Source organism: Thunnus maccoyii, chromosome 12, assembly GCF_910596095.1.
Source record: "Thunnus maccoyii chromosome 12, fThuMac1.1, whole genome shotgun sequence".
Lineage (NCBI taxonomy): Eukaryota > Metazoa > Chordata > Actinopteri > Scombriformes > Scombridae > Thunnus > Thunnus maccoyii.
The window spans coordinates 8,238,113-8,252,117 of NC_056544.1; the positions used below are offsets into that span (position 1 = coordinate 8,238,113).

The following is a 14,005-nucleotide window of genomic DNA, read 5'->3' on the forward strand; positions in this document are numbered from 1 at the left end:
CCTTTTCTAAAGTCACACAGACATTCTAACTGAAAATCGATACATGGTGCCTTTAAGGAATAGTTTTACATTTCAAGACAACAGTCTTGTTCACTTTCTTACTGAGAGTTAGATTAGATGATCAGAGTGCTCTCATGTCTTTGTGCTAATGCTGCATTCACATCAAATCATGCAGACAGTTATTTCAAGCAGCCGAGAAGGAAAAGCCTTCAAGTCAGAAATTTCTGGCAGCAAGATATCTGCCACTTAGTGAAAACATCTACAGAAATGTCACCAAATCGTTGTCAAAATGCTTGCAAAACCATCTGTATCAGTAAATTTAAAATTACCTATACATTGTTTGTTTATATCTGGTTTCACTTGATAACAATGCTCCAATTAGTAAGACAAAAATAGCTAATTTAGGCTAAATAAATAATAGTAGTTGAGGGGCGACGTTGCATGAATGCAGCATTGCTGGAGGCAATTAGCTTACCTGGCTGACTCCTAAAGTTCAACAATGCATCTAACAGTGCCTCTAAAGTTTAACATTTAACATGTTGTATGTGCATATCTGTACACAAACAGAAATGTAAAAATGACAAATTGTGATCACCAAAACAGATACAATGTGTTCATTACAAAGCTGTTATGGTGGTGGAAGATGTATTTTTGAACTTGATAGAGAGCAAACTTTTCCCCATTGCTTCATGCTAAGCTTAGCTAATTGCCTCAACTCTCTAGCTCTATACTTAATGCACAAATATGAGAGCGGTATCGATTTTCTCATTTAACTCTTAGCATGAAGAAGCGCATTTCTCAAAATGTCGAACTATTCCTTCAACATGGGCCCTGTTTTGAACAACATCAAAAAGATAAAAATAATTTATCACTGATTCATACCCATGAAGTATAAATAATAGTTCTCCACATCAGCAGTCTCGGAAGAGATATACTGTTTTTACTGTGAGCATGCAATGTAATGCACTATTCATGAATGTTGATGTCAAATGTATTGCAACTTTATTTTAGTGCAAGTATATATATCTATATCTATAGTATATCCATACTGATGCCTGTGTGTGCGTGTCACTGCATGTGTTGTTGCCCCAGATGGTCTGTAAGCCCAAGTAGCTCCCATAATTATCAATGCAAGCTGGAATTATGGAGGCGCTCTTAAATTCTGCAAACAACCCTTAATTCCTAATTTAGATATTAATTAGTTTCCCTGTTACTTGGCAAAGCCCTGTGATTTCCCATGACATCAGGCATGTATAACTGGGGCGTCTGCTGTTCCCTGCTGCAGAAGACCATGTAGACGATGTAGGAGACTTGATAACATGATTGAAACAAGTTCATTAACTGAGACCAAACACTGCAGTGGGCCTGGGAAGGAGTGAAGTCATCAGCAGGCAGTGAAAACACATAGGAACTGTACAGTACTTTATTCAGTGTGTGAGGTCTGGATAGCACATCATGGACCCTGGGTAATTCACATTCAGATTCTCCAAATCTTCATTGTACTGATGAAGACTCTGTAAAACACTGTAGTCTATATGTAGTCTTCTTCATTACAGCTGTTACGCTATTCTCTACTGGTGTACTGTTAGGTGCTGTGAATCATTCAGGTCTTGTTTTTTAATATTTGGAAGCTCCAACACTAGAACACACATATTTACTGAAAAGGCATGTTGAAACATATTGTGGAGCCAGAAATGCTAAAAATATTAATGAATGTGTGAAGAGGATAATCAACACAGTTACTGTTTGTCTTCATGTTTACTTGATTACTATTCTGGTTCATTTTCATTCTTGGATAATATATTTTGCTTTGTTTATCAAATGAAATATAAAGCACTTGGATGTGGGGCTGAACAAAATATGATTTTAATTATTGATTAATCTGATAATCTGAAATCACCATTTCACAGAGCATATGATGATGTCTTCAAATTGCTTGTTTTGTCCAACCAACAGTCCAAAACCCAAAGATATTCACTTTACTATCATGAACACAAGATAACCTTTAGGAGCTTAATAGAACTGTCTTTTTTGTTGATAAATAATTTAAACTATTAAGTTATTATTAAAAATGTTGATTTTTTGTCAACTGACTAATCGATTACCTAACTAATAGTTTCAGATCTTAGTTGTCTGTGATGTTCTCTACTGTATATGTATCACCTGCTTTTTAAAAATTTTATTCAACAGTCAAACAGGAAAAATCAGGGCACATAAAAGTTAATTCAAATGAAATAAAACAAACGAAACAAAATTAACATATAAAGCACAAATAAAATACAACATACCTGCAATAAAAGAAATTGGACCATCTGATATTATGATGGTGATGTATGGTGTATGTATTTATGTTATGGTGGCCTTGTGCTGATCAGCTACTGCAATTCTTTTAAATGTTTAACAGTGCACAAGGAAACCTAATTATCTGTTTATATTTCTGATAGATTTTGGTGCTGCTGAAGCCTATATTTTTTCATTCTGATCCTAAAATCCTTAATACCAGAAAGGATTTATCATTTTACTCCCACTTGGATTCAAGAAGCACAAACTGCGTTGGCTGAGTCACCATTTTTCAATTGTCCTTCTGCATCCTGTTGTTGTTGTTGTCTTCCCACATCACCATTACTTTTTACTCTTAAGCTTCTCACTTTAGCTGCCGTGCAACTGTCATATTCTTGTTGATTACAACCAAAATAGGTGAACAATCATTATTTCTTAATCCTCTGTTTGTCTCTTCCCTTTCTTCTCTTAGTGCACTCCCATCGTTGGCCATGGATTTGTGTTGGACAAGTACAAGTGCCAGTGCAGGAGAGGATTTTACCATCCGAGCCGAGTGGTGCTCAATGGCTTTAAAAGTAGGTTACAAATCCCTCTGTGATATAAAAATACATACTGCAGCTAGCTGTCAGATCAAAACTTTGAATCTTTCAAAAGTAAGCATTTAGGATTTATGAAAAACTCTTTTTCAGTTGACAGTCACATATTTTGTTTGAAATTCTTGTTATGGCTTTGAATGGGTATCCTGGGGCTTGTGAGGTTATGAAACCTCAAACTTCAGTCAAGGATTCTGACTGTTCTTATTGTGGAAATGTCTATCATGTTTCTGTGCTGAGCTTTAGTGGGAGCCACAGGTGGCACCTGATTCATAGACCTGTTGGATTATGAAAAGTCTAGACAGAGAACACTTAGTGGGATAAACTTGAATATAGGTTTAGTCACACTTTGATTAACCCACTGCCAATATCCGCCCACCTCAGTTACTGTTGCTATGCCTGGCCTGTCAAGGTGGCCACTTAGCTGCCTACTGGGTTTTGTCTGCTAACTACTGTCACTAGCAGATTTAGTCATCTTTTTATTGTTTCCAGCTGATTTGTTTTCAAAAGAGAACCCTGTACAAGGGTTTAAAATATGCAAATAATGGTGACATGCAGTACCAATCAAAAGTCTGGACACACTTTCTCATTCAAATGAATGGAAAGGTGTATCCAAACTTTTGACTGGTACTGTACATTAAAAAGAGCAGAGCTAAAGCCTATAGCAAAAAGTCAGCATCCTCACCGGTGAATGATCCCTGTAGAAGACATGGAAATGAAGGAGCAGCATTGTTCATGTATTGCAGGGTAATTTAGCCTTTAGCCTGTTTATCAAAGTACAGTATTCTAAATAACAAATGTTATTAAAATTCTATTCATACTAACATCCCTTAGATGTCTGCTTACTATTGAGATTATTATATTTAATAATTTATAATTATACTTTTACAAGCAACACAGTGGTTAGATATGCTTTAATGTTTGTATTTTCGAACAGTGTGTTTCACTTTTACAAGAGAATAAAATAAAATAAATTAATTCTGAGAGAATTCTTTAATAAAAGAATAACCGATGAGATTGGCTAAAGTAACAAATAAGTTTTGCTGGATTTGCTAGAGTGTAATATGCAAACCTCCCCAAATCCAATGAAGAGCAGGACAGAGCTGTTAACGTTACTCTAATCTCTGATATACTAGCATTTTGGCTCCCAAAGGGTGAATGCTCCTGTCCTGAAGATATTATGCTAACAAAACCTGTAACACCACAAAATAATGTAGTTAGCTAAGAACATACCCCTTTCCCTTGGAAATAATGTTCAATTATTACTGTAGATAGTAAGCTAGTTAGCCGGTTCACGCTAATGTTTGCAGCTTATGTTAGAGCAGGCATGCAATGTTTAATTCATTCCTTACACTGTGCTGTTATATTTTCAGTTTTGTAAGGAACACACACACACACACACACACACACACACACACACACACACACACACACACACACACAAAGATGACAACTGCCAAACTTATTACTTATTATGATACTTGTGATTTTTATTAGGGCCCCATTTGGAGAAATTCAAATCTTCACAGTGTACTGTGCTGAGTGATTTTTGTTATTCTTTTTTTTATTCAGGTGTGACATTCACAATGAACATGAGCTGACAGCTGGTTGACAATAAAATCTAAAATTGCACACAAAACTTGACTTTGGAATTGCACTCCACTGGTGTTCTTCCTTTCAAATTTGTGATTTTCAAGTATATCCTTAAAGGGATAGTTTGCATTTTTTGAAGTGGGGTTGTATGAGGTACTTATCCATAGTCATTGTATTACCTTCAGTAGATGGCAGTCCGCACCCCTGCAGTTTGGAGAAGCAGGCAGTAGTACTAGCACAGAAGCTAAGTGATGTTCTGCTGTGGACGGGGCCAGCAACAAAATGTATTTTAGCCACCTAAAAAAAATCAATATCAGTTTAAGTTTATGCTATATTTAGAATATTTCTGTAACTTCCTACGCATGATGCACACTCGAACAACTGATCTGCGGCGTAATACAGTACAGAAGTTCTATGGTTGAGAAAATGTAGTGCCAAAGGAAAGCGCTGTCTGATGGCAAGGTTAAGTGATGAAAATATTCTAAATATAGTGTACACTTATATTAATATTGATTCTTTTTATTTGGGCCTTTATTTAGGTGGTAAAAATACATTTTGCTGCTGTCCCCATCCACAGCAGTACATTGCTTAGCTTCCATGCCAGTACTTCTGCCTGCTTCTCCAAACTGTGACGGTGAGGGCCACAATCTACTGTAGGTAATACACTGACTATGGATAAGTACCTCATGCAACCTCACTTCAAAAAATGCGAACTATCCCTTTAACTTTACCTTCCTGCTTAGGATTTGAATGCCTGTATTCTGACACCTTGAGTGAGAGCACTGCAGTGTCCTCGGGCAGAAAGCTTGGCTCTGATGAGTGAGATAATCAGGCAACTGCGGTGGTTTTCATCCCTGACTCCAACAATACAGCACCCCAAGGGGGATGATATGCTAAGCTGGAGCTTTATTGTAATGCAGCGTGATGAGGCCAGTAGTCAAACGGCTCAGTCTGTGAAGAGACTCATCTTCCAAACCCCATGCAGACCCGTCATTAAAAATCACTGTAGCTCAGATTGGGTCTCATCAGTGGCTAGTGACCCTGATTTCCCCTCCTGGAACCTGTCTGTTACCCCTGAAAACAGACCAGACTGGAAACTGATTTTGTATTGTTCCCTAGCAACAGGCCAAAAGGACGGATATCAAAGAGGAGAAAGGATGGAGGGAGAAAAACACAGCCTCCAATAACAATTGAATTATTTGGAAATGTAGAACCTCAAGAAAAATTACATTTGATTTGAATGTCAAAATCTATGTTTTGTTTGTGAGGTGATCTTTGGCATTTTTGTAATGATAGTGTTTATGACTATCCATCATAATCCAATATCCGAAGATCAGCTCATAGATATCTGTGAATCTGCCCACTGGCATTTAAAACATTCCTGATTAACTCTGATTCACCAGTTAAAGGGAACGAAACCAACCCTTACTTCATTATTATGCACATACAGTATTAGTTAGTTGTTACTTGGAATGAATCATTATCTCACATTTAACTCACCACAACTTACAGATTCTGTGTCCCTTCAAGTTAGAGTGCATTAGAGTGTCGTCCTGCAGAACTGATTATCAAAACTTGAGTACATTCACTGTGCTGGCGTTATTACTTTTCTGAATTTTTATCTCAGTAAAACTATGCAGTATTATAAAGGATTTTGAATAGTCATCTAAATTTTCATTAATATTAAAATTGTGCTTTTTCTCACAAATGTCTCCCCCTCCCCTTCCTCTCTAAAACCTTAAAGAATAGTTTGACATTATGGGACAAATGTGCTTTTTTTGCAGATACTGTAGTTAGTTGAGCTGGAGCCAGGACATGATCAGCTTAGCTTAGTATGATTGAAAGCAGGAGGAACAGCTAGCCTGGACACGTATCGAAAGCTCAAAAATACACCTATCAATACTTCTGAAGCTCGCTAATTTACATGTATATCTTCTTCATTTTGAACACATACTGAATAGTTGAGGTTTTATGGGTAGCTGCGTTCTATTAGCTATTAATTGGTGTCCCCTTGCTTCCAATATTAATTAATTGATATTTTATATCAGTGAGTGCATAATTATTTGATAAATTGACATTATCGGCATGTTAATAAAGCACGCTCAATTCAAACTCAGCTTCGCTTACCATCGACCCAGCACCTTTACCCACATTCTCTTGCAATTGTGGTCTACAGGAGTACTGTGCAACTTTAGCACAGTGTCTGCATACTGCATGAGCTCTGGGACTTACAGAGGAATTACATGCTTATCAAGCATCATTTTCTAGAAGAGCTGCATAGTGTGGTGTGGTGGAAATGGAGGATTTACTGTAGACTACAGATTGACTCTAAATCCAGCCACAAAAGACATGTCGCAGAAAGAAGGAAGAAAATATATTTTTGACATCATCTGTTTCTTTACATGTAATTGACCAAATTCAGATTTTGAAAGAAAATTTACTTCTGTGCAACATACAGAACTCACCCAGTCATGCTAAATGTGGTCCCTCTCAGATGAGATGCTGGGGAAAAAGTAATCTAGGGAACAGATTTGATAAACCACATCCAAGTGTGCCACATGCTGGTATAACAATAATTATGCAGACCCAATTGATGAAGGGAGCAGTGTCACAATATTTCATCCCCCTCTCCTTCATTATTCCCTCATCTGCTTAATTAAAGGCTGCATTCTTGTAATTATCACCCCTGGGGCTTTGTGATTTATTGGATTGATGATGTCTACGTCGTCAAATTGATTAACTGAGCATTTAATAAGAAGTCAGTGTGTGACAGCTAAATGCAAATTAATTACACTGATAATCCTTGAAATCACTACAGTAAATCAGACCTGTCTTCTGAATTGTGATTGGTTCATACATTATACATGAACTCTTTAACAACACGTGTGAATCTATCTATATAATCTATATATTTAGACATCTGATTATCAACTCTGTCTTCGCATTCTCAGGGAAGGAGCAGGGCTCTCAAAGAGATGAGACGTCCGACATTTCCAGCAAGTGCCTGCCATGCCGCGAGGGCTGCCCCTACTGCCAGGACGACACACCCTGCCTCATCCAAGAGGACGGCGCTCTGCGACTCGCTGTGGCCTCCTTCCAGGGTCTGTGCATGGTTCTCGACCTGGCCAGTATGGTGGTGGTCTACCACTTCAGGAGAAATAAGGTGGGGGTGGGTCAAAGATCACTGTGTTGGATGAAAAGCAGATAATGTTGATTTAAAGGGGAACTCCCCTGTTTTTACACATTAAGACCAGTTTACTTGTCATGTGGAGTACTACTGAGCTTTTGAACACAGTTAAATATCTTGTGTGACATCATCTGGGTTATCATGGTTTGGTTTTCCTCTTCAGAAAACCTGTGTTACAAACTAGAGGAACTAGTTCATTCTCAGACTTGGAAACCATATTTATGAAAACAGTCTCACCCTGAAATTCACATCGTAGTTTATGAGAATTTTTCAATCATATCACATGATCTTCATCAGCAGATCATGTGATGGAGCGATGGACTTTGCAAATTTGTCATGGATTTGTAGATGTTCATTCTCCATTTGCTGATGAAGATCATGTGATAAGCCCGAAACCTCCAGAGCAGATACTAAATGGACTTTATGGTGAGATTGTTTTCTCAACTAGAGGTGTGGAGTTGAGAAACATTGGCCTTTACCAGGAATGAATGGTCTATGAAAGAGAAGATAAGATTTGTAGTACCTAGCATTTTTGGAGCTCACATTAATTGACCCATAATAGGGACTGAAAATCAGGGTATCTCGGCTTTTGCTGCACAAATTTTGATTGTTATTTTAAATTGTTTTACACGTTCCACAACTTTATACAAGTGCAGTACTAAAACACTAGAGTGGTCTTTAAATTACTTGGCTAACATTAGCTGGAAATGTCAGTCTCTTTGTAAGGGTCTGTGAACGGTGAGGGATGATAGTTGTGATTAATAATAAATTATTATTTAATAACAACTACTGTGCAGTGGCTTACCTGCCTTCCACAGTGCTTAAAAGTGTTAAAAGCTCTTGTAGAAATTGAAAATCCAAAATATTTAACCAGACCTTATCCCAGGTGAAAGCCAAACAGTGCTGCCAGGAATTGGTTTACATAGTAAATGGTGTCACATTTAGATAACCTTCCTCTATTTAGCAGTTCTGTTTGACACAGGTTTTAATAAAGAGCTAAAGGGTGTAACACTGTCACTGGATTAATATGTATCACAGAGGTGCAGCAGGTTTTATCGTGCAAACATTAATATTTTTGCTGCATATCTTTTTTTTCAAAATTCATATAATTTCATACCACATGCATTTTACAGGGACATCATCATTGATTTTAGCCAAATTAAGGACAATTGAGTTAATGTTATTATCCTTTGTTTTATTTCTTAATGTACATAGACTTAAGCTTGATTCATATTAAGTATTCATAGTTTAAGGGGTTATATCGAACCTATCCATCACAGCTGGTCCTCCATTTGAAGATAGATTTATAGCAGAGTTGTTACATAATATACAATCTGCTATTAGAATAAAGTGAAATATACATGAGATTCTCACGGTGTAGGATAATTACAACCAGTCTTCAGGCAAAGTTAAGGTGAATCTTTCGTGAATCTTTCGCTGTGTGCTATTTATAGACACGTTTGTTGTTGCTTGAGAATCTCACATTTTTCAGTTCACAAGTAATGTCCCTGGAGCCCTTTAAATTTACATAAAATACATTAAAAACTTCTAGGATGTAGTGTGGGTAATTAAATCTGACCCAGAAAAGTGCTGTCGACACTCATATTTTTGTTTCAGGGAGGGCAAAACATATACACAACATATACATATATACAAAACATATGTGTGTGTGTATATACAGACGGGTGACAAATTAAAGGAAAAATCTGAATAAATGAGTGGAGAAACATGACAAATGCAGATGCTCCCACAAAGGTGCACTGCATGGTACCGTTAAGCAGTTAACATCCAATCATGCTCTGTGGCATGTATAAAAAATATTGAGCAGGCCCAGATGATTCTGATTTTGTATCAAATTACAGGAAAGGAAAAGATCTGATATATAATATATTAATATAATATAAAATATTTAATATTTTTAAATATCTGTTTTTTGTTTGTTTGTACCTCTTTCTGTAAAGCACTTTGAGCTGCATTTTATGTTATGAATGGTGCTATATAAATAAAGTTTATTATATTATTATATTATATTAAGTGACTTTGAAAGAGGATTCATTGTTGGGGCACAGATGGCAGGAGCTTCAGTTACAAAGACTGCTCAACTGGCTGGTGTTTTGATAAGGACGGTGACTGAAGTGACATTTGCATTTAGGTCTATGGGACAGACATCATTAAACATTGTTTTTGATTGACTGATGTTTCTCTTTCCTCATTAACAGAGCATCCGCACATCTGGTCTCATTCTACTGGAAACCATCTTGTTTGGGGCTTTACTGCTCTACTTCCCAGTAAGTCTTTGTTGTGATCTTAAATTGCCACCACAGCTACCTCAGTCAGCCTGTTACTCCTTCACAATTGAAGCTGATTGGGCGATGGGGTCATATATGGACACAATATTTTCTGCCAAACAGTTTTGATTATTTCACATTTCTTTTCTTTGTCTGTGTTTTTCTCACTCGTTTGAAGTGGGCAGATATCAGTTGGAAAGTCAGTTTTAGCACAAATCAGGATTTAACAACATTTGAATCCGATGACAGCTGTGTATGTTGCCAGGTCACTGTCAATCAAATCTTATCGCACCTACACAGTCCTGAGAAAGCACCTGAATGAGAGATAACTTCTATCTTTAATTATTGCTTATTCAGTCATCAATATTAAACATAATGGAGAAAAACTTGAAACTTTGAAACCAACCGACTTGGTTGATTTGTTGGCACCTGTGGCTCATGGTGGTAACAGTGAGCATAATTTACATAATACTACAAGTCCCAGAAATGTTGGGGCAGCACACACAACTTGAACAGCTACATTGTCAAAAGTACAACAGAAAGGCTGGTAATGTTTCTGTTTACAGTGCAGCCAAACAAACACATGTTGTTTTAATAAAGAAGTTGGTCAATAATATGCATTTTCTAAGTGCAATCTGATTTCATGATGGAGTTGGCTGCCAAGGAATTGGTTTTCTTGTTTAGGAGTTGGAGGTGTGCAGCCTGTTGCCTGCAACTTTTCATGTAACAGCTTGTCATGGCTGGTTAAAACTGTCAAAAAATGCTGAAAATAACAGTTCTCTTATTTTGTAGATGCATTTTTGATAACCTGGGTGACAAATACATTTTTTTTTTGTGACTGCTTCACAATATAAGCCTCCCATGTTTTTCCACTTCAGTGATTTAAGTATGAAGCAGCTGCAGTAAGAAGTGTTGGCATTAGCAGTAACTTAATACAGCTCTGAAAAGGATTCCTCATGCATGTGGAGACAATTTGAATCCAGCGTGGAAGTGGTGGACTCTGCCACTAACAATGAAAGCTACTATAAGGTGATTACTGAATGCAAATACATTGAATTGCCATTGCAGATAAAATGCCGAACATAAATAGTATCAAAAATGGAGTTTGATTTCATGAAAATCTTGTGGAATTTAAAATGAAGGAGAGGTCAAGATATACATTTTGGTATAACAAATTTTTCTGAGCAAATTGAAATTTTACCAGGAAAATAAGGTCAGTATTTTTGTTAAAAAGGGATTGCTGATGTTCATAACAGAATACATTAACCTACTATCTAAATAATGCAACAAACCCTGTCTATTACTTCTTCAGTTGCAGCTAGATACTGTTATAGCACTGAACTTCTGATAATTGTCTGGAAAACAACACAAAGAGTTGGACATCACAGTTGGTGTGCATACGAGCATGTCTTATCGTGTGTGTGCCTTTGCCAGCCTTTGTGTTGTCTGTATGTGTGAGTGGGTCCATGTGGGTGGGTGCCAGTGTGCATTGTATATGTGTGTATTTACACTTGTGCACACAGCCCACAGTGCACCTGGAGTGTCGCGTCAGAAGCCCATCTTTAGCAGGGAAACAGATGGAAGAAACCTGAGCGCCATGTAACAGGGAGATCTGATGTAACCGGGGAATTCGCTCCCTTCAAATACTTGCACAGACTGCCAACTGTGAGCCAGTGCTTTCTTCAAACATAAAGCCTGGTGGCTGGATGTTTGCCATTTTTAAGCAGAAGAGAAAAAAAACCCAAATCTGTTGAGAAAAAAAGAGCTTCAGAGCACTCGGCTGACTCTTGGGATAAAGATTTTTGTTCTTCTTCTAAAGTTACTGGAGTGTTACCAGAAGAAAGATATTTGCATTAGAATGAAACACTTGGTTGTTTTGTTGCTGCAGATAAAGGCCTGCAGGTATTATAAGTCTATCCTTATGTGACCACACCTTGCGTATATTTCTACTGTGATGCTCAAAATGGATTTGATTTTGCATCCATCCATCCACTCTGTTCCCCATTCACCCCAAGGATAACTCAAGTACCAAAAATAGCTCCCCAAAAATACCCTGCCACTCTCTTATGTTCACACACACTTGGATACACTCATGGGTCTCTTCCTCCCTTTGCTCTGCTGTTTCTCCAGTCTTTTTTCTGCATTTCTTAGCACCTTGCTCTACCTTTTCTGCCTGTCTCTACCTTTTCCCTGTCCTTCTTTCCCTCATGTTTTCCTCTCATTACCCCCTCTGCATGTTCTCTCTCCACCTCACCTTTGTGTCTGTCTCCTCTCCGGCAATCTTACGTTTGTTGCTGCTTGTTTCTTTTTTGCTGCCACCACAAGCCTCCTCAGCTAAGCTTGGCGCAGCTGCTCCTCTCTGGTGCTCAATGCATTTTTTAACAGTCCATCAAGTTCTAGCACAACTTGTTTTAAAAATACATCTGCTGATTAATTGATGGAGGAGGCATGGTCGGTTGGATGCAAACCAGGAGGGCCACCTTCTCTTCTAGGCGAAATAAAAAAATGTGGCTTTTCTATTGTGCAGTCCCCTTGTGACTTTGTAGTCCACACGGGTAGCACTGCAGAAAGGATGTGACACTGTTGTGCCTGTCTGTTTCTGTGTATGTTTGTGCATTGGCAGAATGGAAGATGGATTAAAAATATGTTTAAGAGGTTTTACAGCATTACATTTTCCTGTGATTGTGTGCATTTGTGCATGGATTTGCATTTCTGCGTCTGTGTGTGTGGGTGTAAGAAACAGCGTGGCCTACTTTTAAAATTTTCAGAGGTGATTTACTGTTTTGGTCCAGCATGTAGACCAGAGAGCTGGAGGGCTGGATTTTTGTTCAAGAGATGAAGCTGCCAGTTAGGATGGTAATTCTAATCACAGGTTAGCATTAGGAAGACAGACATACAGTGGCAGTATGAGAGTAAGAGAGACACTAAAACACAGGGTTTGCAAGAAAAAGTAGTGGGTGAATTATTAAACTTGTAAGGGTTTTTTTCCACATTTTTTTTGTCTCTGTTCTCTGTCTGTCTCTGTCTGTTCCTATCACTTTTATTTCTTTGTGTCATTGTGTTTGCTCTATTATTTGATTTGGCACTACGAGTTGCAATCATCTGATTCAAGCACTATTGATTCACAAAAGCACAGTGGAACAATGTTGCAATTGTGTAAATTAGGCTTCTCGTACTAATCAAAACGGTAATGCCTCCTTATGAATACAAAGAGATTTGGATCAAATCAATTGTCATTTTCATTCTCAAATTTAAACAAAAAGCAGTAAAAAAAAAAGACAAAATACTTAAAGCTTCTCTAATCACACGTTTTACATTGGTAATGACACAAATAATATGTATAATATGAAAGGAGTCGCTCTTAGTGACAAATCCACAGAGACAAAGATAGCGACTAGTTGGAGAACATAGTGGAGCATTTAGCAACTGAAGACAGATATTTTCCTCAGAAGTTGTTTATGAACAAGAGAAAGCTAAAAGAAGAGTGACTACTGATTTATATTTGACAGGTTAGGACAAACATGACTATGCTAATATTACTGTCTCTGCTTGATGTGTAAATAAGCCACTGTTTGCTAAAGCTGGCAAGCCTCTGTGACCTACAGTTACCCATAACACCCTTCTCTGCATAGGTTTGCAGAGATGTCTATGTGCATCTTTGGAGAAGCATACTCTTGGCTTAACATGTTTGCTATATCAACTTTATCAAGTGATGATATGTCAACATTGTGTTTGTAGTTTGTTTATTTCCCCCCAAGTGGCCAAAACAATTTATTAATGCAGGTTTAGAGCTGGAGCCACAATCTGGTTAGCCTAGCTTAGCATAAAGATGTCAAACAGGGGGAAACCTGTTTGTTTAATCAATACAAAACCCGACATCTATAAACACTAATTTGTGGTTAGAGGGCGAGGTATGTGCTGTAACGATTTCTTGACAGATACAGTCACTGTGCACAGGTCTTGGTATAGGTCTCTGCACGAAAATGATGGTACTAAACTGGGAACCTCACTATTAAGAGAAGCACACTAAAGCCGAAATTATACTTTCCACGTCTACAAGTCTG

At 37.7% G+C, this 14,005-nt stretch overlaps 1 protein-coding gene across 1 annotated transcript in view; it reads left to right on the forward strand.

Annotated features, from left to right (window-relative positions):
* Positions 1 to 14,005, forward strand: part of LOC121909026 (probable G-protein coupled receptor 158) — a 71,132-nt gene that overhangs the window by 25,413 nt on the left and 31,714 nt on the right. Inside the window, exons 4-6 of the mRNA XM_042429383.1 lie at positions 2,753 to 2,855; positions 7,418 to 7,629; positions 9,873 to 9,941. Coding sequence (XP_042285317.1) covers positions 2,753 to 2,855; positions 7,418 to 7,629; positions 9,873 to 9,941 — 384 coding nt within the window. The remainder of the gene's footprint in view (positions 1 to 2,752; positions 2,856 to 7,417; positions 7,630 to 9,872; positions 9,942 to 14,005) is intronic.